Source organism: Mirounga leonina, unplaced genomic scaffold (assembly GCF_011800145.1).
Source record: "Mirounga leonina isolate KUSES-001 unplaced genomic scaffold, KU_Mleo_1.0 Mir_94, whole genome shotgun sequence".
Taxonomy (NCBI): Eukaryota; Metazoa; Chordata; class Mammalia; order Carnivora; family Phocidae; genus Mirounga; species Mirounga leonina.
This window is the reverse complement of record NW_023270855.1, coordinates 38212223-38235409: the sequence shown is the minus strand read 5'-3', so window position 1 is coordinate 38235409 and position 23187 is coordinate 38212223. Positions and strand designations below refer to the sequence as shown.

General features: G+C 41.7%; 1 protein-coding gene and 1 pseudogene across 4 annotated transcripts in view; both read right to left on the bottom strand.

Moving 5' to 3' along the window:
• The window catches only part of SFMBT1 (Scm like with four mbt domains 1), a 130247-nt gene that overhangs the window by 7144 nt on the left and 99916 nt on the right, over positions 1-23187 (bottom strand). For all 4 annotated transcript variants that reach the window (XM_034998072.1, XM_034998069.1, XM_034998073.1 and 1 more), the window contains 9 exons: positions 21889-22039; positions 19562-19644; positions 15740-15866; positions 14385-14498; positions 11850-11892; positions 10322-10386; positions 5604-5743; positions 4753-4862; positions 3860-4035 (listed from right to left, as the gene is read on the bottom strand). In XM_034998072.1, the coding sequence (XP_034853963.1) occupies positions 3860-4035; positions 4753-4862; positions 5604-5743; positions 10322-10386; positions 11850-11892; positions 14385-14498; positions 15740-15866; positions 19562-19644; positions 21889-22039 (1009 nt within the window). The remainder of the gene's footprint in view (positions 1-3859; positions 4036-4752; positions 4863-5603; positions 5744-10321; positions 10387-11849; positions 11893-14384; positions 14499-15739; positions 15867-19561; positions 19645-21888; positions 22040-23187) is intronic.
• LOC118005422 lies at positions 118-3317 on the bottom strand (annotated as a pseudogene).

Here is a 23187-nt window from a genome sequence, read left to right as displayed (position 1 = left end):
TCTACTGATGAACAGCATTTCATTGTACAGAACATACTAGTTTAACTATTCTCCTGTTGACAGGCACCTGGGCTGTTCCCAGGTTTTGGCTGTTACTATTTGGCAATGAACAAGTTCTTTTTTTTTTTCATCCAACAAGAAGCCATAACTTTATTAATGATAGAAACAGTACAAATTTCAAACCAAGCTGCAGTTATTCTTTTGAAACACCAAAAAAAGTCCTCATGTTCAGATGGTTACATTGTTAATTCCATAATAGCATTTACGGTATCATTACTGTTGTTCTTCAGGGCTCAGACTGCCTTTGCTCTTGACACATTAGCTTGTGACGTGACCGATTCTATGTCCTTAACCTCTACACCGGTTTCATCAACCTCTTCCTCTTCACTCTCCTCTTGTACAGCTGGAGTCTGTGTGTTTTCTTGAATGTTTGAGACAGCTTCACCTTGAACCCTGAATTTCTCAGCAGCTGCTAGTTGTGCCTGCTGAGCTAAATCCTCGATCTTGGCTTCCCCCAAAACTATGTAGGTATCTGAAGCTGGGCTCTCGTAGACATCTGGTTTTGTGATGACAAAGAGGATATTCTTAGACTTCCTGGTAGTGACTCTTGTAACCCCTGTAGGCTTCCATGCCTTCTTTTCACTCTGGCTGTTTTGCTTTACTGACTGGTTCTTCATCGATTCCAGCGGCTGCTGCCAGCTGGGCCTGTTGTGTGGCTGCCTGTGTGGAATCCTGTTCCTCAAGCTCTGGTTCTGAGTCATCACTGTCAGATTCTGTTCCGGACCCTGTCCCAGCCTGGGGCTGTGGCAACTCCTGCTCCGTAGCAGGGACGGTTTCTGTGGCTTCAACAGGCCTTTTGTGAGGGGAACGCGGAACCAAGATGGCGGCAGAAAGAGCGAGCGAAAGCGTGACCCACGCCTGCTGCAGAAGGAAGCCTCGACAATGAACATTCTCGTCCAAGGCTTTTAGTGGGCATATTTTCGTTTTCCTCGGGTAAATACCTAGGGATGGAAGTGCTGGATCATACGGTAGATGTAGATTAACTTTTAAAGAAACTGTCAAAGAATTTCCCTAAAGGGTTGCATAACTTGACACTCCAACCAGCAACGTCTAAGAGATCTAGTTGTCTACACCTTTGCCAACTTGTGGGACTGTCCATCTTTTTCATTTTAGCCAATTTAGTGGGTATGTAGTAATTTCTCATTATAGTTTAGATTTGCATTTCCCTGATGACTAATGATATTGAGCACTTTTTCATGTGCTTAATGGCCATCTTTTTTGTGAAGTGCCTAATCAAGTCTTTTATTCATTTTTAAAATGGTTTTCTCTTTCTACGTCTTTTTTATTGAGATATGATTCACAATATAAAATCCATCATTTTAAATTGTACATATCCAGTGATTTTTAGTGTATTCAGTATGTTTGCAATTACCACTATCTAATTCCAGAACATTTTCTCTTTTTATTTTTAAATTTTTAAAAATTGAGGTAAAAGTCACATAACATACAATTAACCATTTTCAAACGTACAGTTCAGTGGTATTTAGCATATTCACAATGTCATACAACTATCAGCTTTCTCCAGCTTCCAAGTTTTTCTTATTATGGAGTTGTGGGAGTATTTACTACATCCTGGAGAGATTCTCTGAGCAGAAGTTTTTAATTTTGGGGATTTTTTTCCTTTATGTTAGTGCATTCTGTTTCCTAAGAAATCTTTGCTTATCCCTAGATCTTGATGATACCCTTCTTGTTTTCTTCTAGGAGCTTTACAGTTTTAGCTTTTACCTTAGGCCTATGATATACCTTGAATTAATTTTAATATATAGTGAGGTAGGAACCAAGGAGTTTTGCTTTTGTTTTTTTTTAATTTGGAAAACGAATTGTACCAGTGCCATTTGTTGAAAGAACTTCTTTTCCCTGTTAAGTTTTTCATCTTTGCTGAAAATCATTTAATCACATCAATTTGGGTCTATTTCTGGCCCCTCTGTTCTGTCCCATCACTCTGTGTGACTATTTAATCCACCCCACTACTAATTACTCTACCTTTATGGTAAAACTCAAAGGCAGACACAGTAAGTTCTCCAACTTTATTCTTTTTCAGGATTCTTTTGGCTATTCTAGATCCTGTACATTTTCATATAAATTTTAGAATACAAAGACAATTCTAAAAATGAACCATATATATTCTAGCTCTAAATATATATCCTAGTTATATATTAACATAAAAACAAAATATAATGTAATTTTTTTGCAAAAAAAAAAGGATTCTACAGGATATAAATCTATTTGGTAACACTCAAATTACTAACTGGGAAAAATCACAAACACTCTCTCCTAAAGTCTAGGCTTATATCATTTAGAAAAATAAATTTAGACAAAAAGCTAATAAAGTCTGCATATCCTCCATAGGCTCAAAGTGATATACATGTATGTAGAGTATATTTCACTTAGCTATTAATACTTGCAATTTGCTAAACTAAGTGCTGAATATGACCCTATAAGCTAACACCAATCCCTGCCTTTAAGGAGTTTACCATCCAACAAATATAAACAGAAACTACAAGGTTAGACTCTTCTATGATTTTGAGATTCAAACACTAATTAGCAAGCTCATCATGCTAAATGACCTCAGATCAGCAGCATCAACAGTGTCTGGGGGCTTGTTGGAAAAGCAGACACATTTAGACCCCAGATACCCACAGACCTGATGAATCAGAACTTTCATTTTAACAAGCTCCTCAGCTGATCCGCATGCATGATAAAGTTTAAGATACACAGGATTAGAGATCCCTAAAAGAAATCTTCAAATTTAACAAGGTAAAATCTTCCTCTCTATTAATTCTCCCAAGTGACATCAGGGCTTGTAAAATTTAAGGGAAGGTAGGATCAGAATTTTGTCTTTGGGCAACAATGCCTTGACAAGGCTCCGAACTGGAAATTTCATCTATGACGTAAGTGTGCGTGCGCGCACGCAATTTCACATATAAGAAGCTAAGCGGTGAGAGGGATGAGGTGTTGCTGTGACAGTTCTGAGTGAGGCCTGAACTACCCCCTTCCCTACTACTGATGCCTCCCAACCACGGCGGCTTCTTTGCTGCTCCTTGCAGACACAAAGCGAGCTCCTGCTCCTGCCTGGGCTCTTGCTGCCCCCCGTCCATAACACTCTCACCCTGATGTCCACACAGCTGGCTCTCTCGCGTCCTTCAGTTTGTTACCTGGCAGGAAGACCTCCCTAACCACCTCTGAACAGCAATCCCACCTCCTAGCCTTCCTTACTCCCCTCCTTTGCTTGCTTATCTTGCCTCACTTTTCTCCATAGTACCTGTCTCTATTTGTTCACTTATTATCTGTCTCCCACACTACAATGTTTATTACACGTAATGTGTAATTTACATTTACATTTACAATGAGCACAGGAATTTGTTTTTCTTTACTGTAGCACCCCAGTGCTGGAACTGTGGTGGCACACAGCGGACACATACTAAGTACTTGCAGACTGTATGAATGAATCACATATCCCATCAGACGCAATAGCTAATTTATATACATACTATATGTGAAAGTTAGCAAATGGGCCTGTGGGCCAAATCTGGCCCATGGCCTGTTTTGGTACTGCCCTCAAGCTAAAAATGGCTATTACATCTTTAAAAGTGTTCCTTAAATGTGAAAATAAAACAAAACAGAGAAGAATATGCAGCAGAGATCATATGACCAACAGCCTAAAATATTCATTATCTGGTCCTTTTTCAAAAACAGTTTGTATACCTGTGTTATAGGTGAATGCTGCAAAAGAAAAACTTTTCAAGATATAAATGGTGGCCAGTTGTCATAGTTAACAAATTTGAAAAACCGGACTCACTGTATTTGGTCTTTGTAAGCACAGAGCAGTTCTCCGAGCACTTGTCCAGAACCATCCTCGGGCCAAAGAGATTAGGACAGCACTCCAGTTTGATGCAGGTTTGCCGGCAGAACTCAGTGACGCGATCTGCTGTCTTCACTACCTCAACAGTAGCCCGGTAACTCTTTCCTTTGTATCTGCCGTGGAAGATGCCAGAGACCAAGTTTACTGGGCTAGTGATTACCCAGAGAAAATCAAGTGCATTCACAGACCTGAAAAATATCTTTGCTTCTCAGGATAGTCTATGTCCCTTATAGTTTGAGGATTCTAAAAATAATGAGTTTATGCATATTGTACTTAAATCAAACTTACCACCTAAGCTATGACAAATGAATGTTGAGGTTTTTATATTAGCAAATGAGGCTCTTGCTTTCTGGTTCCTCAGTTTAAGGTTTCCAAATAGGAACTTCTACACTAACTACTGAAAGAAAAGTGACTTGCACTAAGGCTTTCCTTTACCCTTGGGCAGTGATCCTCAGAGTGTGGTCATGGACCAGGTTCACCTGCCAACGGTCACATTGACAGGGTCAGAAAACAAGAGCAAGTGTTTATAAACTTTAACAGTAATTTGCAAAGGTAATTTTATGGCTCTTAAATCTAAAAACAAATTATTCTTGTGTTTTATGTCTTGTAATTTTCCTATTTCTTATAATTCATTTTTACCATATTTTATAAAAGTACTGGCCCATAACAGGATGGAAACTTGTAAAAGAAAATGAATCTGGTCCTTCACCACAAACAGCTGAGGAAGAACTGACCGAGAGGACATAACTATTCTAACATGATACATGGAAGAATGGGCTCTGTGGCCTGTTAAAGACAGGTAAGAATAAAGGGCAGAGGAGGTTACTTACTTGGCTTTCAGGACCTCCCCACATCCATGCCACACGGAGTCTTTGTCCAGTTGCAGCTCCCGAAGGACACGACTGGGTTTATAGGCTGCATTGATAAGTAAAGTGAGGACCTGCGCTCCATTTTTAAAGCAGAAATATGGGTTGGGAATGAGAAAAGCAGACTATTAAAATCTTGTTATCCCCCAGAATGTCATTTAGGAGATCAATTCTAGTCATATTCATTAAGAAATACTAACAAAATAATAATATTCAAGATACGACGGCTGACCAAAGTGGCAACTAAGACAACAATCAGACCCTCTCAGACATTCAAAACACTATGGTCAGGAAGAAATAGACACCATGAATTAAAAATTACTCTGGCAAATGCTTCTAAATCCTTCGCCAGTCCTGGTAGACACAGAAGCTCGGCCTCCCCAGACCCTGCCTTGCCACCCCATGGGCTGAAAGCCCCAGCAGTCCTTACATCTGGTATGCACAGAGCATGGCAGCTGGGCAAGCCTGGCAGGTGTGCAGCTTTAACACGGCCCCCCGGGAGTGCCACGCAGCCTCTGACTCCTCGACCATGCTCCCACTCATCCCTGCACCATGCTCAGGCAGCCTCTGACAAAAGCCCTTTCTATATGAGCATAGGTGAGCATGCTATGTGAAGAACTGCCTAAGTGAACATTCCCGAAGGAGCAAAAGTAATGATGTGTCTGGTTCATTGAACAATACAGGAGAAAAGTGAGTCATTTCTGATCAAACCTAGCATTGTCACATGTATGGCATGCAGATCCTTGTACGGATGAGTCCATGAGACTGCTGTGAAACTTCCAAGTTCTTTTGCCCTGGGCAAGAACCTTACTTACCTCTCTAAGGACCAGAACACAGTTCCCAGGTCCTACACATTGAGGCAGCTCAGCAATTCTTCCTTTGTTAAGATATGGCCCTGAGAAGCAACGGTGGTTGAAATATATCTTTGGACAGCAATATTTTCCATTAATCATAACTGGGAAATGAAGAGAAACAAATATTCAGAACAGTCATTTTCCACTCCGTGTTTCCGAAGTTGGGTTACTAGGGGGTGGGGGGGGTGGCAAGCATATCCACCATTATATAAAGTTATAAATTATATATATTTTTAAAGATTTTATTTATTTGACAGAGAGAGATACAGCGAAAGAGGAAACACAAGCAGGGGAAGTGGGAGAGGGAGAAGCAGACCCCCCGCTGAGCAGGGAGCCTGATGTGGGACTCGATCCCAGGACCCCAGGACCATGACCCGAGCCGAAGGCAGACGCCTAATGACTGAGTCACCCAGGTGCCCATAAATTACATATTTTGAAACTTAACACGTTGCCTGAGAGTGCCCTTGAAATACCTTAGACTTACAACAACTCTATTACAGAGCTCATCACTCTGCCCACATCAAACAATAGCCTGAATTACATGTAGACTGACTTCAGGGTTAATATGACACTGTTTCAGAGTCTCACACTTCCATCAATAAAGGAAGTAAAGGATTGACTTTAAGAACCCATGATGATGGGGCGCCTTGGGTGGCTCAGTTGGTTGAGCACTGGGCTCATGATTTTGGCTCAGGTCATGATCTCAGGGTCGCTCCACATTCAGCGCAGAGTCTGCTTGAGATTCCCTCTGCCCCTCCCCCAGCCAGCACACATGCTCTCTCTCTCTCTCAAATAAATAAAACCTTTAAAAAGAAAACAACTCTTAAAAAATGAATTAAAAAAAAAAACTCATGAGGATTCTTTTTTTTTTTTAAGAGATAGAGAGCACGTGTGCATGTATGCAAGCAGGGGGAGGGGCAGAGGAAGAGGGAGAGAGAATCTTCAGCAGACTCTCCACTCAGCGACGAGCCCCATATGGGGCTTGATCTCATGACCCTGAGATCATGATCTGAGCCAAAATCAAGAGTCAGACGCTTAACCAACTGAGTGCCCAGACTCCCCATGAGAACCCATGATGATTCTTGAAAGTCAACTATTCAGTAATCTCTTCTGGAATATTTCTAGGCAGTGATGATGAACATTTTCCAGAACTACAGTTTGTCCCCTTAAAACCACCAAACTAGCATGTCAGCAGTGCTCTATGAGGTAGGCATCCTCCCACGCCTGGGATTCCTCTGAAGGCTGAAAGTATGCTATGAACACATCTCTAAGTTCTGTAAGTACTGTGGGGTGTTACGTGGGCATAGAGACCCCTCTATTTTCCCGTGTGAATGCTATACTTCAATGTAATGTTTTTTTATTCCCTCATCGAAGTTGGCAATTCCACTAATAAATATACGAAATTCAAAGACACTAAAGCAGAGAGAAGCCCTGCTGATGGACACTGTTTTGGGAAAGGGAATGTGTGCACTGCCCACTGCTGATAGGATCCTGAAGCACAGAATGTTCACTCTGGAACTAAGAATGCAGTCTCAGCACAGAGGTCAGCATGTGGGCGCCCACTTCTCCATCTGAACTCTGCCACCTAGATCCCCCTCTTCAGGATTCAGGCCCGTATGCTCCCCCCTGCTGGCAGTATGGGCAGCATATGGCTCTCAGCTGGATGTTATCCTGGAATTAGCCTCAGCCTACCCTCTCACTAGGAGAGAGACACCTTGCCCAAGGTCCCACCCTTCGTGAGTAGACAGGGAGCTGCAGCCCACTTCTAATAACTGACCAAAAGGGAGTACAAAGGTGTGGCCACTACGCCTCAACTAGGGATGACTCTGAGTGGCCACACCAGCTTAAAGGCTCCCTTGTGGGCTGGAAGAAACTTCTGTTACAAACAGCACTGCAACTCAACTTCTCCCTCTGCCCAATCCTGCCCTCTGCCCCTGCAGCTGTTCCCCAAAAGCACTCCCCAGTGACACTCCTGCATGCAAATATCAGTCTCAGACTGTTTCCAAGGTAACCAGAACTATGACAAAACACAAACCAAAAAAGAACATGGCTGAAGTCACTTGGGAAATATTAGTGTCTTAATTCTATAGTTTTAAAGACTTGCCTTGCTTTTTTAATTTACCTTACCTTTTGATACCAAATCAAAACCACAATGAGCTATCACCTCGCACCTGTTAGAATGGCTATTATCAAAAAGACAAGAAATAATAAGTGTTGACGAAGAGGTGGAGAGAAGAGAACACTGGTACACCACGGGAATGAAAACTGGTAGAGCCACTCTGAAGAACAGTATGGAAGTTCCTCAAAAAGTTAAAGAGAGGGCGCCTGGGTGGCTCAGTCGGTTAAGTGACTGCCTTCGGCTCAGGTCATGATCCTGGAGTCCCGGGATCGAGTACCGCATCGGGCTCCCTGCTCGGCAGGGAGTCTGCTTCTCCCTCTGACCCTCCTCCCTCTCATGCTCTCTGTCTCTCATTCTCTCTCTCGCAAAAAAAAAAAAAAAAAAAAAAGTTAAAGAGAACTATCCTGTGATCCAGTAATTCCACTTAGGGTGGAATTTATCTGAAGGAAACAAAAATACTAACTTGAAAAGATATCTGCCCCCACCCCCGCCACATTCATTGCAGCATTATTTACAATAGTCAAGATATAGAAGCAACCTGAGTGTCCATGGATGGATAAAGAATGGAATATTATTCAGCCATTTAAAAAAAGAAATCCTGTCATTTGTGACACCATGAATGGACCCTGAGTTTACTCACTAAGTGAAATAAATCAGACTGAGAAAGACAAATATCATATGATCTCACTTATATATGGGATTTAAACAAGACTCCAACTCACAGATACAGAGAACAGGCTGGTGGTTGCCAGAGGCAGGGGTAGGGAGTGAAGGTGGTCAAAAGGTACAAACCTCCAGTTATAAATAAGTAAAGGTGGTCAAAAGGTACAAACCTCCAGTTATAAATAAGTAAAGGTGGTCAAAAGGTACAAACCTCCAGTTATAAATAAGTCCTGGGGATGTAATGTGCAGCATGGTGAGTGTAGTAGTAATATTACTGTATTATACATCTGAACATTGCTAAGAGAATAGATCTTAAAAGTTCTCATCCCAAGAAAAAAAAATTATAACTATGTGGTGGTGGATATTAACCAGACTTACTGTGGTGACCATTTTGCAATATATACAAGTACTGCAAATCACTATGTTGTACATCTGAAACTAATATAATGTTATATGTCAATTATATCTCAATAAGAAATGGGTAATTTTAAAAAAGATATTTACTAATAATGCTATTCTGCTGGGTACTCAAAAGATACCATTATGGTCAAGTAAGAGTTATCCTAGCAATGTAAGGATGATTCAACATTAGGAAAAAAAGCTATCACTGAGATTTACCACATTAATAAGCTTAGACAGAAAAATCATATGATCATCCAATGCTAAGGAAAAATTATTTTGTCAAGGTGAACATGTGTTTATGACCAAGGTTCCTAGAAAACTAGAAATAAAAGGGTACTTCTTTAGCAGTTATATGCCAATCACCTATTGAATAAAGTTTAAATACCTTCCCTTTAATATCATGAATAAAACAATGATGCCACTGTCATCATGCCTGTTAAACACAGGGATAAGTTCTATAAAGAACCATAAGGAAATAAAAGTAAACAAGTATAGCAAACTGGTTATTATAATGAAGATAATCACTTTTTGAAAAGGCCCTGATCCTCATCTGTAAGAGATAGAATGAGAAGGCAGTGAGTGGAAAAGACAAAAGTGTGAGTTTTGAACTTGCGAAAGAGCCGAATCACATTTCTTTTAAAATTTTATTTATTTGAGTGAGAGAGAATGAGAGATAGCACGAGAGGGAAGAGGGTCAGAGGGAGAAGCAGACTCACTGCTGAGCAGGGAGCCCAATGTGGGACTTGATCCCAGGACTCCAGGATCATGACCTGAGCCGAAGGCAGTCGCTTAACCAACTGAGCCACCCAGGCACCCCCCAAATTACATTTGACCCATCTATTCATAAAGCTGTGTGGCCTCTCTGAGCTTTGATTTCTTTTCTTTTCTAGGCATTTACTAAATGCCATCCAAATGCATAATCTGTGCTAGAATACACACAGCCAAGATGCTAAGCATACAACCAGCAAAGGCGGAGCTGAGAGCAGTTCCAGGGAGAGACCCTCTGACAAAAGGCTTTGGCCTCCAGCAATGATTCTTGCTTCATTCATCAGGCATTGCCTCTGGGACAATCTATTTTTCCAGTGCTTTATTTTTTTAATTGTGAAATATGTAGCATAATGTGTGTATCGCAGAAAGTGTTTAAAGAACAATAAACATCCACCTCTCAACCACCCAGCTTAAGAGACTGCACTGCCTAGAAAGCCCCTGGTTCTTCATCTAAACTCAGGGATGAGAATATTGACCCCTCCAGAGCCCTTGGCACCCAACAAGTGATCAGGAGAGAATAGTTATAATTATAAATGGACAAAAATATCATCCTAAAGATAATTATTAAACTAAACACACCTCAGACAATTTTAAGTCTTTAAAGTCACCATTAAGAGACCCCTCTGTGAAGCTACATCCTATAAATCAAATGTACTGTTTCAGATACAGTCCATTAAAAGAAACAGAAGGTTCTCGTTTCCATAAGGCTGCATACACTTATTTATACCTGAGTCTGTGGAGTTCAGCTCCTGATTCTTCAGGCCCTCATGGACAGTCCTGGAGGATGGTATTCTGGGTCAAGATAACACAACAAAATAGTAAGATAATCCTTAAGGTCAGTGAAGTGTGAAGGTTCGTTCCCTTCAAATCTAAGAAAGCAAATGTGGCAGACTGCAAACTGTATAACAGAAGGTGCTTCCCTGATCACACTTTTATTTTTTTAACAATTGTTTTTAAAACTATGTACATGGTTTAACGAGCCAACAGTCTGTAATACTTCATATTCAAATCAACTTTCATTCATGTGAGCAACAAATTATAGAATTCCTTCTGGGATTCTCAAACCATAAGCAAATTTTTCATCTTTTTCAATAGTCAAAGAACAAAAACATTCCATATAAGGGTCTATTTTCTTCTATCAGTTTCAAAACTAAAGACAAATTATGTTTTAAAAATCAGAGAATTATTCTCTATGCAGCAATCAATGAAAAAGGCTAACTTCTCGTTTTTAGACTACTTTGTGACTAAAACTTTGGATCCGTCTCGACAACTAAGTCAAGGAGAAATCCAAGGCCAGATTGTTGACATTGCTATCTCACTTCTCTACCTGGAACTGAATTCTGTGGCCTCTCTCTCCACGTCTGATGTCAGTTTTATTACTCACACAGCCACAGAAGCAGCCCTAACTTACACAGAATTTGCTATAGACTGAATTGTGTCCCCTTAAAATTCATTCCCTGAAGCCCCACTGTGACTGTGTCTGGAGATAGAGCTCTTACGAGGTAAATAAAGGCGTGACTCTGACCTAGGAGGGCTGGCTCTCCCTTCCAGCTGGCCCTACCATGTGAGGACGCAGGAAGAGAGCCCGGCCAGAACCAAATTGGGTTGGCACTTTGACCTCGGACTTCCCAGCCTGCAGAACTGGGAGAAAATTAATTTCTGTTGTTTGAGCCACCCAGTCAGTAGTACGTTGTTAATGGCAGCTTGCGCAAACTAATACAGAATTGAAAACCCAGTGTTTAGAAACACACATGTACATTATTTTTAAGGCATCACTAATTAAATTGCTTCTCAAAAGCTATGTATGAAGGTATAAAGGGTTTCCCAAAAGAACACAAAGGCACCCCTGAGTGCACCTTTTCTTTCAGAGCCACTATCTTCCACCTCAAGTTTTTTTTCATTGTGACAAATCATATCATATCCTAATTTATAATTTTTGCTCTTCCTTAACAAATAACAGTACAGAGATTCTATTTCCTCTCTTATGCAAATGCTTTCAGGCTCTAAAAGCCAAAGAAAACTCAACTGGTGGGAACATCTTGAGAAGGCATTTTACCCTTTTGTATATAATGCCATTTCAGAAAATGCATATGGTGTAAGTAAAAGTATGTAACCTATCAAAAGCTGAATTAAAGAATTATGCCTCTACCTGAGAAAATAACATATGAGATGTACTCTCTGAAATAGTGATTTCTTTTTCTAGATATTCTAACTTTCAAATGTCAACTGTTCAAACATACTAGTATATTACTTACTGTTTTTCTGGTTGAACCACTGCAATTTTCCTCTGTTTGTGTACTGTAAGAAGAAAATAAAACTATAAATGTCAAGAAAAATAAACAAAGTTATATATATATTAAGCTAACATTAGCATATTTAAAACCCAGTCATGTGTATATTTAACTAGTAAGTACTATGAATTAAGTGCTGATATATCTGAGTATCTAGACTAAGGCACATTTTCTGGGTAGGAGGAGTCTTTATACAAAGACCAAAAATAATATTTGCAAGGTTCTTAAATCCATTGACTCCTATGAATATTTTCTACACAAGAAAAGATAGTCAAAAGAAAAACTGATTTGGGCAAGGATGCCAAGACCGTTCAATGGGTCAAGTACAGCCTTTTTAACAAATAGAGCTGGGAAAACTGACTACCCACATTAATGAAGTCGGACTCTTACATTATACCATATACAAAAATTAACTCCAAATGGATCAAAGACTTAAACATAGGGACCCCTGGGTGGCCCAGTCAGTTAAGAGTCTGACTCTTGGTTTTGGCTCAGGTCATGATCTCAGGGTCATGAGATCAAGCCCTAACATTGGGCTCTGTGCTGGGTGTTGAGCCTGCTTGAGATTCTCTTTGTCTCTCTCCCTCTGCCCCTCCCCTCCCCTCTCTCTCAAAAAAAAAAAAAAAAAAAAAAAGTTTTAAAAAAAGACCTAAAGGGGCACCTGGATGGCTCAGTCAGTTAAGCATCTGCCTTCAGCTCAGGTCATAATCCCAGTGTTCGGAGATCAAGCCCCACGTCGGGCTCCCTGCTCAGTGGGGAGTCAGCTTCTCCCTCTCCCTCTGCCCCTCCCCCTGCTTATGCTCTCTCATTCTCTCTCTGTCAAATAAATAAAATCTTTAAAAAAAATAAAAAAATAAAAAAATTTTTAAAAATAAAAAATTTTTAAAAAGACCTAAACATAAAGGCTAAAACTATAAAACTCTTAGAAGACAACGTAAGGGAGAATTTTCATGACATCAGATTTGGCAACGATTTCTTAGATATGACATCAAAAGCAGAGACAACAAAAGAAAAAATTAATTGGACTACATCAAGATTTAGAACTTCTGTGCACCGAAGGACACCATCAAGAGAGAGAAAAGGCAACCCACAGAATGGGAGAAAATATTTGCAAATCATGTATCTGATAAGGAAAGGATTAATATCTAGAATATATAACAAAATCCTACAACTCAGCAACAACAAAAAACCCATTAAAAAAATGGGCAAAAGACTTGAATAGACATTTCTTGAAAGAAGATATACCAATATCAATAAGCATATGAAAAGGTGCTCAACATAGTTAATGGTTAAGAAAATGCAAATCTGGACCACAGTAAGATACCACCCTATACCCACCAGCATGGCTATTATAAAAAAGAAACAAACAAAAAACCACCCAACAAACAACAACAACAAACCCAAAAAACAAACAAGCAAACAAAAAACTCAGAAAGTCATGTGGAGAAAGTGGAATGCTCACACAGTGCTGGTGGGGACGAATAGGGTCTAACAGTTCCTTAAAGTGTTAAACACAGAGTTACACTCAAGAAATGAAAACATCGTCCACATAAAAGCCTGCAGACAAATGTTACAGCACTGTTACTCATAACCGCTACGGAATGGAAACAACCCAAATGTCCATCAACTGAGACCCAGATAAAGAAAACATGGCCTATCACTACGATGCAATAGCACTAAAAACTACACTGGATGAACTCTGAAAACATTATGCAGAGTGAAGGAAGCCCATCCCAAAAGATCACATGTTGCACGATTCCACAGGAATTGTCCAGATCAGGCAAATCTATACAGTAGGAAAACTAGGGCTGGGGGGCAGGAGGTAAAAAGGTGACTGCCAAGGCGTACAGGGCTTCTTTCTGAGATGATGCAAATGTTTTCAAATGTTCTGTGGTGACAGCTGCACAACTCCATGAATATACCAAAAACCACTGGATTATAGGATCAAATTTTATGTTATATAAATGACATATTCAATAAAGCTGTTTTTAAAAGGGAGAGTGGGGTGGGACGTGTCAGGTTAGGTTACCAAAACACTCTGGCTTCCACCTTCCTCAACCTCTCTTCCTCTCTTCTTGGCTGGCTCTGATGGAAGCCAACTGCCATGTTGTGGGCTCCCCAACAAAGAGGGCCACGTGGCAAGAAACTGAGGGAAGCCTCCGACCAACAGCCAGCAAGGAACTGAGGGCCTCAGGCCAAGAGCCACGAGGGAATGACTCTTGCTACGTGGCAGCAGATCCTCCCCGCTGTGGGGCTTGAGATGGCTGGAGTCCTGGCTGAACCTTGACCGCAGGCTCATGAGGGGCCTGGATCCAGAGCACCCAGATTCCTGACCCGCAGAAACCGCTAAGATAATCCATGCTTGTTGCAATAAGTGATTTCCTATGCAGGAACAGACAACCAGAACACCACTTTGTTTTTCTCTGTAATGTCCAGATTCATCCTAATTTGGAAGCAGCCACACAGGATCAGCCCCCTGGCCCAGACATAGACAGCTACCTCGTGCTCGGCGAGGGGTGCTGAGGGGATGGCCATTGGTTTCACACCAGCCCAAAGGAAATATATCCATGGATTCCACACTCACAATACATTCCGGTATGGGCTTCTTAGAACCTGTTTAGATTAAAAAAAAGTTTTAGACCATTAAACAGCCTTCTTCATCAACTACTTTCTAGACAATATTCTACCATTGCAGGAATGCAGACACAAAATCACCTGAGCAAGTTCCTTTTACACAGAAGTCATACTTTTTTGTATTGACAAACATTAAGGAAAAAAATTAAATATGCCCTATGCATACCTGTACAAAAATGAAAATGGGGGCGCCCGGGTGGCTCAGTTGGTTAAGCATCCAACTCTTGGTTTCGGCTCAGGTCATGATCTCAGGGTCATGGGATCAAGCCCCGCGTCAGGCTCTTTGCTCGGCGGGGTGTCTGCTTGAGATTCTCTCTTTCCCTCTGCCCTTCCCCCTCCCTCATGCTGTCTCTCTTTCTCTTTCAAATAAATAAATAAATAAAATCTTTAAAAAAAAGAAAAAGAAAAAGAAAATGGGTAGTGGCATACAGGGTGACCCCTAGTTACAGAACAGCAAATAAGCAACTGCAACTACCAGCAGTATCATTCAGATGGCTGACAAATATAGTCAATTCCATGAAATAGCTGGAAAACGAAAGGCAACAGTGACAGTTTTACTCAATGAGAACGTTAATTCTGGTCCTTGGGAACAAGCTAGAAGGTAGAGCAGTGAAGTCAACTCGGGAAGTGATGTTGCTCGGCAGGGGTAGATTCAATACTGTCCCTGACATCTGCATTAAATGCCAATTCTACAAACTGGAAAGAGTAGGTACCAAGTCTATTTGGTAGCCAAATAAGAAAGAAACCCAGGCCATCTATTCAGTAACTGCAGTGCTGAGTGCTCACATAATGCTTTCCATCCACAAACCCATCCAATCATTGAACATTACTTTTAGTATATCTTTTCTATTTTACATACTTTTTGGTTCTGTTGGTTAGGGGCAAACAAAATACTATCTCTTAAATGAGCTACATGTTAATGCTCACGCTTATATATTCTGGTTACATCAAAACATATGCCTTCTGACTTCTACTTTCTCTTCAAGAAAACAGGAGACTCTGCAGTCAAGGCTTTTTGCTTACATTCATTTTCTAAAATTTGAAAGTCAAGGACGGGAAGAGAAGTTTCTAGCTAAGAATCTTGCACTACAAATTACGAGGGTCTTAGCAAGACCCCCACTTAGCTAACTGCTGCAGTCTAACAAGCCACATCACCGGGGTAAGCAGGTGGGGGAGAGACGAGCGGCCACAGGGGGGCGTCTCAGGGGTCCAGCACTCACCCTCCAGCTGGAGCCACAGGTAGGAGCCTCTCAGTGCAGTAATGGTGGCAACGCATACTTCGTCGGGGAGAAGAGGGTTCACTGCCTCAAGCTTCATATTCTCCTTAAATTCATGCTCAGAAATGGACTGGAAAATAAATGATCAAATCCAAACACATTCTATTAACTCATGGGCTCATCTGAGAGACCTAGTCCAAGTAATACTTAACTCTACGGTAACACTTTGAAGCTATACATTTATTTTGCTTTGTTTTGTTTCTTAAAGTCAAAATGTCTGTCTCTCTTGGTGCTGTAAGCAGTATATGGTCTCTGAGGTCAGGTATACCCACGTTATTGCTACCTGTGGGACTGCGCTCAAGCTGTGTAACCTCTTTTTGCCTCCGTTGCTTCATCTGTCAGATGACCCTGAGAACACTTACCTCACTGGGTTATTAGTAGTTTTCAATAACATGAAGTACCGAAGGCTCTGTGCCCTGAACCACTGTTGGTTTGTTTCTCCTCCCATAAAGGGCTTGATCACACAATACGCTGCCTGGTTCCTACTTATGTGTGTATCATAAAAAGCAGTCAGGATAAATAATGCTTATGAATGAGGGAAAATATATGTTTGAAAAATTTGCACCTTCTGGGTCAAAATGGAGAATTGAACCATATTTGATTGTTCTCTCTTCCTTCTGACAGCACACTAAAACGAAAGTGTTGGGTTTTGTGTTTTTGTTTTTTTTTTTTTTACATAAACCTACTAGGACAGATGTAACAGGAGACAATAACAACATTTTATAAGCTAAAATTTAGAAGAGCATCTAGAACTAATGTAGCAGATTACAGAAGGGTGAGTGTAAGCTGGCAGCGAAGCGGGCTAAGAACAGGCAGCTCCAGGTACTAGGCAACTGCAGGTAGAGAAGAAATAGTCAAGATATGCTGAAAACATTTAAGAACCAGTTAGGTCATACCATTGGCTCCTCCACTCCACACCCCAGAGCAACTATCCCATCCCTTCCCCTACAAAAGGTGAGATGTATCCTCCAGAGAGGATCAGAGACAAGAGATCGCGGGCAGGAGGGCATGGGAGCTGCTGGGAGCCTACATGCAGTGCCCAAAACAGGGGTTTGCACATGGAATGCTGAGAGGTCCAGCCCTTGCCTCTAAGACGGGGAAATACGTGGTCATATGACAAGCCCAAGAAGAAACACAACAAGATATGGATTTAGGTGTCCCTGACAAATGGCCAGCCAGATCCCACCCTAAAAAGAAGTTCAAGGTTGACAAACCCCACCCACATGCTCAGAGCCTCCAATCGGCTTTAACTTTTAGTACCCCCCTTCTTAAATATGAGCAAATCACCAAGCATTACCAGACATCTAAAAACATGAAAGCTAGGGACCAAAGTAGACAAAACAAGCAAAGTGGAGAAAACTTTTTATGCAAGAAGAAAATTTCCCAAAAGGCAGGGGTAATTAACATCCCCTGAGTGATAAGAAAAACTATCACATCTTTAAAACAAGAATAATATGCTATTAAAAATAAATATTCAGAGACCAGAAATAGTTCTGGAAAATAAAAATTTAAAAAAGTGATAATAAAAATTAAAAACTCTAAAGAAGGGTTGAAAGATAAAGTTTGGGAAAAGTGGTCTGATCCAGAGGGCCAACATACAAATAAAAGAAAATCCAGAAAAAGAGAAAAGAGAAAATGCAAGGAAGGAAATCAAAGAAGAGATGCAAGAGCACTTCCCAGCACAGAGAGGAACAAATATCTAGAGAGAAGGTGCTCGCTGAGAACCCAGCAAGTGAATGAACACAGGCCAACAAGCCATGCTGTGGCTCGGCTAGGAAACGTGGTGACAAAGATCTTATAAACCTTCCAGGGACGGAGTAAAAGGCAGATCATCTATGAAAGATCAAGAATAAGGACAGGTTTCAACTTCTCGACAGTTCCACTGGAAGGATGAAAACAACTAAATGATGTTTTTAAATTGCTCAGGTAACTTCTGACCTAAAATTCCACATTGAGTCAAACTATCAATCAAGTTAATAGAATGAAGACATTTTCAAAGATGCAAAGTCTATTAAAATTTACCTCTCTTGCGTCTCATTTCAGGAAGCTACTGGGAGATGGGCTCCATCCAAACAAGGGAATAAACCAAGAAAGAGGCTGCGGTTAGACATAAAAAACAGGAATCTTAAATCTTAAGAAAGGGGAGAGGCAAATCCTTGAGTGACACTGAAGGCAGTCTCCAGGCCTAAAATCTCACGGCAAGCCCAGTGAGCAACCTGTCTGGGGAGAGAGAGAATGGAGGTTGCTAAGAGGGATGTCTCTAAGAAAAATATTAGAAATGACAAAGTTCCTACATCAAGGTTATCTAAGTGGTCACAGACTCAAGGAAAAGAGAATGTGTCTATGGAATATCTTGTACTTTAACACTTCTACCCTAAAATACAAAGAAATAACTGTAACTAGGAAAAACACAGAGGTCTAGCTGGACCCAAGAGACTTCGGGAAATGCTACAGGGCAGCTATGCGAGCATTCGCTCCGAACATGGGACTATGACCCAGGCCCAGGTGCTAGTGTTCTTCATAGTCATCTCGCCTCGCTCAGGGCGGAATCTCAGACTCTGCAGAAGTGGTTGGCGGCACAGCCTTTTCTTGGTCCTCCTGGGCTCCTGTCAGTGAGACAGCTGCCTTCCTCTACCACACACACCCACAGAAAACGATAGCTGCTGCTGGGAAGAATAAACCGGAGTCACTGGAAAACCGCTGCCGAAACAGGTGTGGGTAAGAGAAGCGTGAAAGGATGGGGGAAAGGAGAAGTAATTACAAACTGACAAGAAGGTTGCATCCCTATTGCTTCAGAGTATCAGACTCTTAATTTTGGCTCAGGTCATGATATCAGGGTCATGAGATCAAGCCCCGCCCCGCCTCAGGCTCTGTGCTCAGCAGGGCGTCTGCTTAAGGATTCTCTCTCTCTCCCTCTGTCCCTCACCCCACTTGTGTTCTCTCTCTCTCTCTCTCAAATAAATAAATCCTTAAAAAAAAAAGAAAATTAAGTTATGAAAAACAAGGCAATTATTAACTTGAGGACAAATAAAAAAAAAGAAAATCATAAAATAATGCAGTGCTCAGCTGTGAATAATATATGACTGCATATCATAGTGTAAATACTCAATTCAGATTTAACCCCGAACTGTAATATAACTCTAATAGGAAGAAGAGGTGAGTAAGAAAGAGGAGGAAGGTAATATAAAATAGCTAAGTGCTCATTTACCATAACATACAACCAACAGACATGTCTAAAATTAATGACTCAAAAGATGGCAGCATACTATTTTGAAGATGATTTAAGTATAAATATCAGAACAACAGTGAGAACAACGGGAATGAGTACTCGTGGAAAGGGAGACCACAGAAAGGGACAGGGCAGGGGCCTGTTGTCTTATGTTGTAAAGCTTTTTACTGCTATTTGGCATTGTAAACCATATGCATGTAATATTCTCACAGAAGTATTTTTAAATAACCTTAATGATTTCTTTCTACTTAATATTTAAACATTTTTTCATATTTTTTTAAACAACGAAAAATAATTATGAACTAAAAAATGTACATGATTTCAACTAAATAAAAAAACTGATAAACTTTAAAACCAATTAAATTAACAAATTAACTTCTGCAGTCAATTAGTTTTTCCTTGGACCATTTTATTATACTCAACAAGCTGCTCATTTGGGTTGAGTGAGAGGACTGAGTAATAACCACGTGAGCATGGAAAGCACAGCAGTGACTTGCAGCCCCAGAGCATGGCAATGAGGGGACCGGGGTTCTCACCGGAGGAAAGCACCTCTGGGGAGCAGCTTCAGCACCACACTGTTTGAGGTAGTCGGCCCAATCAAAGTCCTGGCCCGGGTAGCCTAGGTAAGGACACAAAAACAATGATTCACACCACACGTGCCTGCCTGGCTCTTCCACTCTGCCAGGTGTCCACCCACAACTTCTCATTTGCTAATTTGAGGACTTTGCTCATTTTAGGGAGGAGGAAAAACCACCTATAAATCCAAAGCATCGTTCAGGTTATAAAACAGAGCAACTCTGGTCAAACCATAGCAATATAATAAAATTCTTCAGATATGTTTTTTAAACTTTCAAGTTTCAAACTATGCATTTATTTTCAACACTACTTTATATGATTAGCTGCTGGCAGTTTACTGGAAGAATTTAAGCCACTTACGACTGGACTTGATTTGTACTAATAAATCCAGTCTTACTCTCCATTCTCTTCCAAGTTAAGCTCTAAAGGGAGAGCCAGCAGATCGTCTCTTTCTTCTCACGAAGCTATGCCTTCACACATCCTAGCCACGCCCGACACAATGCTCTCGGCACTGTTTTCAGATTCCTGTTCTACAGAATCGCAATGCTCTTACAATCTCAATCATGAATTCATTTCAGAAGGAGTTGAGCTTAACTGCCTGCTTCAGTCCACCACGGTTGGCGGCAGAGGCCTCTCCAACCCGACGCGCTGGCTGCACCGTCTGCCCGGCTGTTTCCGGAGCAGCCCTCCCTGCCGCGCAGAGCGGAGGACCTCACAGGCACACCGCGGGCCACTACGCCACCTGACAGCCGCCCAGGCCTCTGCAGTCCCTCCTCTGCCCACCTCAGACCGGCACCACGCTCTCCCCCTGCCTCCACCTCTATCCCTCACAGCAAATTAGCTGCATTTTCAATTACATAATCCACTACTTTCCTCCTACTTACAGAGACAGAGGAGTTGTCTATAACAATGCTGAAAGCTTCAATAGCTTTAATAATTGCTTTTCCTTTTCACATAACGGCAGCAGGTAAGATAAAGAACTTGGATGTCCAGAGCCTTTCAGCAAAGCAAGAACATCCTCCTGCAGGCGTGTGCCCTCCTGCCACCACCACCAGGCAGGCATGCCCACTCTCTGTTCATTGATGGAGAACCTGGAGACTCCACTACTGTTTTCCCCTACTTGCTCCTTGAAGGAACTGTCATACTCACTTTTGTCTCCCCAGTGACAGACAAAGCCCAATGCCTAGCTCATAGCAAACATTCCACAAATGTTTGTTGGATGAATGGAGGCTGAATAAACAGCAAAAGGGTCTGAGTTTATGACTCTTGTTAACACAGAAGAGTACTTCTAGCCCAGTGTTCCAGCATTCACCATTTAGAAAGTGAAGCTATGTTCACCAAAAGCCTACTAATAAAGGATACACAGACTGCCAATCAAATAATCTGATGTGCTGATACAAAAGTCGGATAAACATTTGACATGTCCAGATATTGTAAGTTTAAAAATATTAAAAATCCCAGTCAAGGTCAACTATCGTCATATTTAAGAGCCTTGATTAAAGGACCAAAGATTATACTTTGCAGGGGTGCCTGGGTGGCTCAGTCAGTTAAGCATCCGACTCTTTATTTCGGCTCAGGTCATGATCTCAGGGTTGTGATATCGAGCCCCATGTGGGCTCTGCACTGGATGCAGAGCCCGCTTGAGACTCTCTCTCCCTCTGCTCCTCCCCCAACCCCCCCACTCACACGCACGCGCTCACTCTAAATAAATAAAATCTTAAAAAAAAAAATTATATTTTGCAAAGTTGCAAATACCAGGAAAATGAGTTGCTGCTTTCCTACCTTACAGCTTCTCTGAGTCCTGCTCTTAATCATAAACCTTCCTCTGAAGTCTGATGAGCCTTACTCCAAGGGGATGCCCAGAAACCATCAGTCATCTGCCTCCTACCTCCCAGCTCTGGTATTGAGCCGTTTTCTCATACGTCAGCTCCTGACACTCCCTGTGCACCCTACCCTCACTCCTCTGTGCCCTCACAACAGACACAAGGGGGAGCAAACTAGGAACCTGCATGAAACCCCAGGCCGTTATGAAGATATATTTGTCAAGGTAGGAGGACAGAACATACTTAATATTTAATAGTTTTTGAGCTTAACTTATATCTTGTAAATATGTAAATATATGGAATCAAGGCCTTCATTTCTATTTGTCTTGGAACTCAAAAATGTTAAGGACAGGCTGGGGCAATGAGGAGGGAGAGAGAGACAAAAGATCCAGGTGATGCCATCTGACAAATCCTTCATAAAAATAAGCCCTTGATGAACAATTCAGAACAGAACCACCACCTACCAGGAGGGGGGCTGATGTGTAAACCATTCTTCAGACTCCACTGCACGGGGAAAATACCAGGACTGTCAGCATGGCACACAAAAGATCGCCGTGCATGATTCTCTGGTCGCAAATCATCCATTTCCACCAGGAAGTACTTCTCATCAAAAACCTGCGCATACAATCAAACAAACATCACAGACAAATGGTTTTATGTGCATGTATGAAAGGACACATATGTGTGTGTCATTTCCTTGGCGTGGACAAACATGTTACAAAACTGCATAGCCATAGTGGGTATGAATAATAACACTAAGCACTCAATAAATGTTACCTATGTGTCAGGCACTGTTTTAATTACATGCTTTTCATGCATTAACTCAGTTTTAACCTTCCTTACAACATAATAAGGTAGGTACCATGATCAACCCCATTTTGCAGATAAGGAAACTGGATTTAAGAAGAGGTTAAACAACTTGCCCCATTTTACCCAGCAAGAAAGAAGCAGAACCTGGGTCCAAATCTAAGTATTTAGGCTCCAAACAAAATTTAGTTCAGACTGAGTGAGGAGTCTACCACAACTTGTACATTAGATTTCTGGATCCTAGCCTAGTTTCAAATGCTAAAAAGGTTTTATTAACCTGCCCTGGCTCCCTGACACCCCACGGCCCTTCAGACTCCAGAAAGGGCCTCTGACCCCACTGCAGGGTCAGAATCCCTCCCTGTTCTTAGAATCATCTTCTCCTAAGGCCAAAAAAAAAAAAAAAAAAAAAAAAATTAAATCTCAAGAGATCAGACTAACTTGGCATCCAAGCAACCACTCCTCTAATCACACTTCTCTTCTGGCTCTACTCTGGGTAAGCGGGCTCTACTCTAGTCCTGAACTAACCCCTTGTCTTGTGCCTCAGGGCCAGTAACAGAGTTACCAGGGCCGGACAACCTGCCCAGCTCCTGTGCTTACGCTCAATAGAAGCCTTACTTTTGGCAGCCTTCCGAAAGACTGGAGTCTGAGTCTGGACTCTGGACTCCATTCTGGAGCAACCCTGGACAGATCTCATGACACGGACCACCTGCCCCACCCCCACGTCCCCCACTGAGCCTTGCACCTGGGGGGACTCTGACACTGTCACCCGCGCCCAGACTTCTCAGACACCACGGCCTGCCTGCCGGGTAAGTCCCCTCTAGTTACGCACCTCAAGGCCTGCCCCAAAGACCATGCCCCACTACTCTGGCGCCTAAGCTTTGGTTGGCTGGGCCACAGAGAACTGGCCAGTACAAATGCAAAATGTGCACAGAAGTCATTCTGGCCTCACAGTTTAG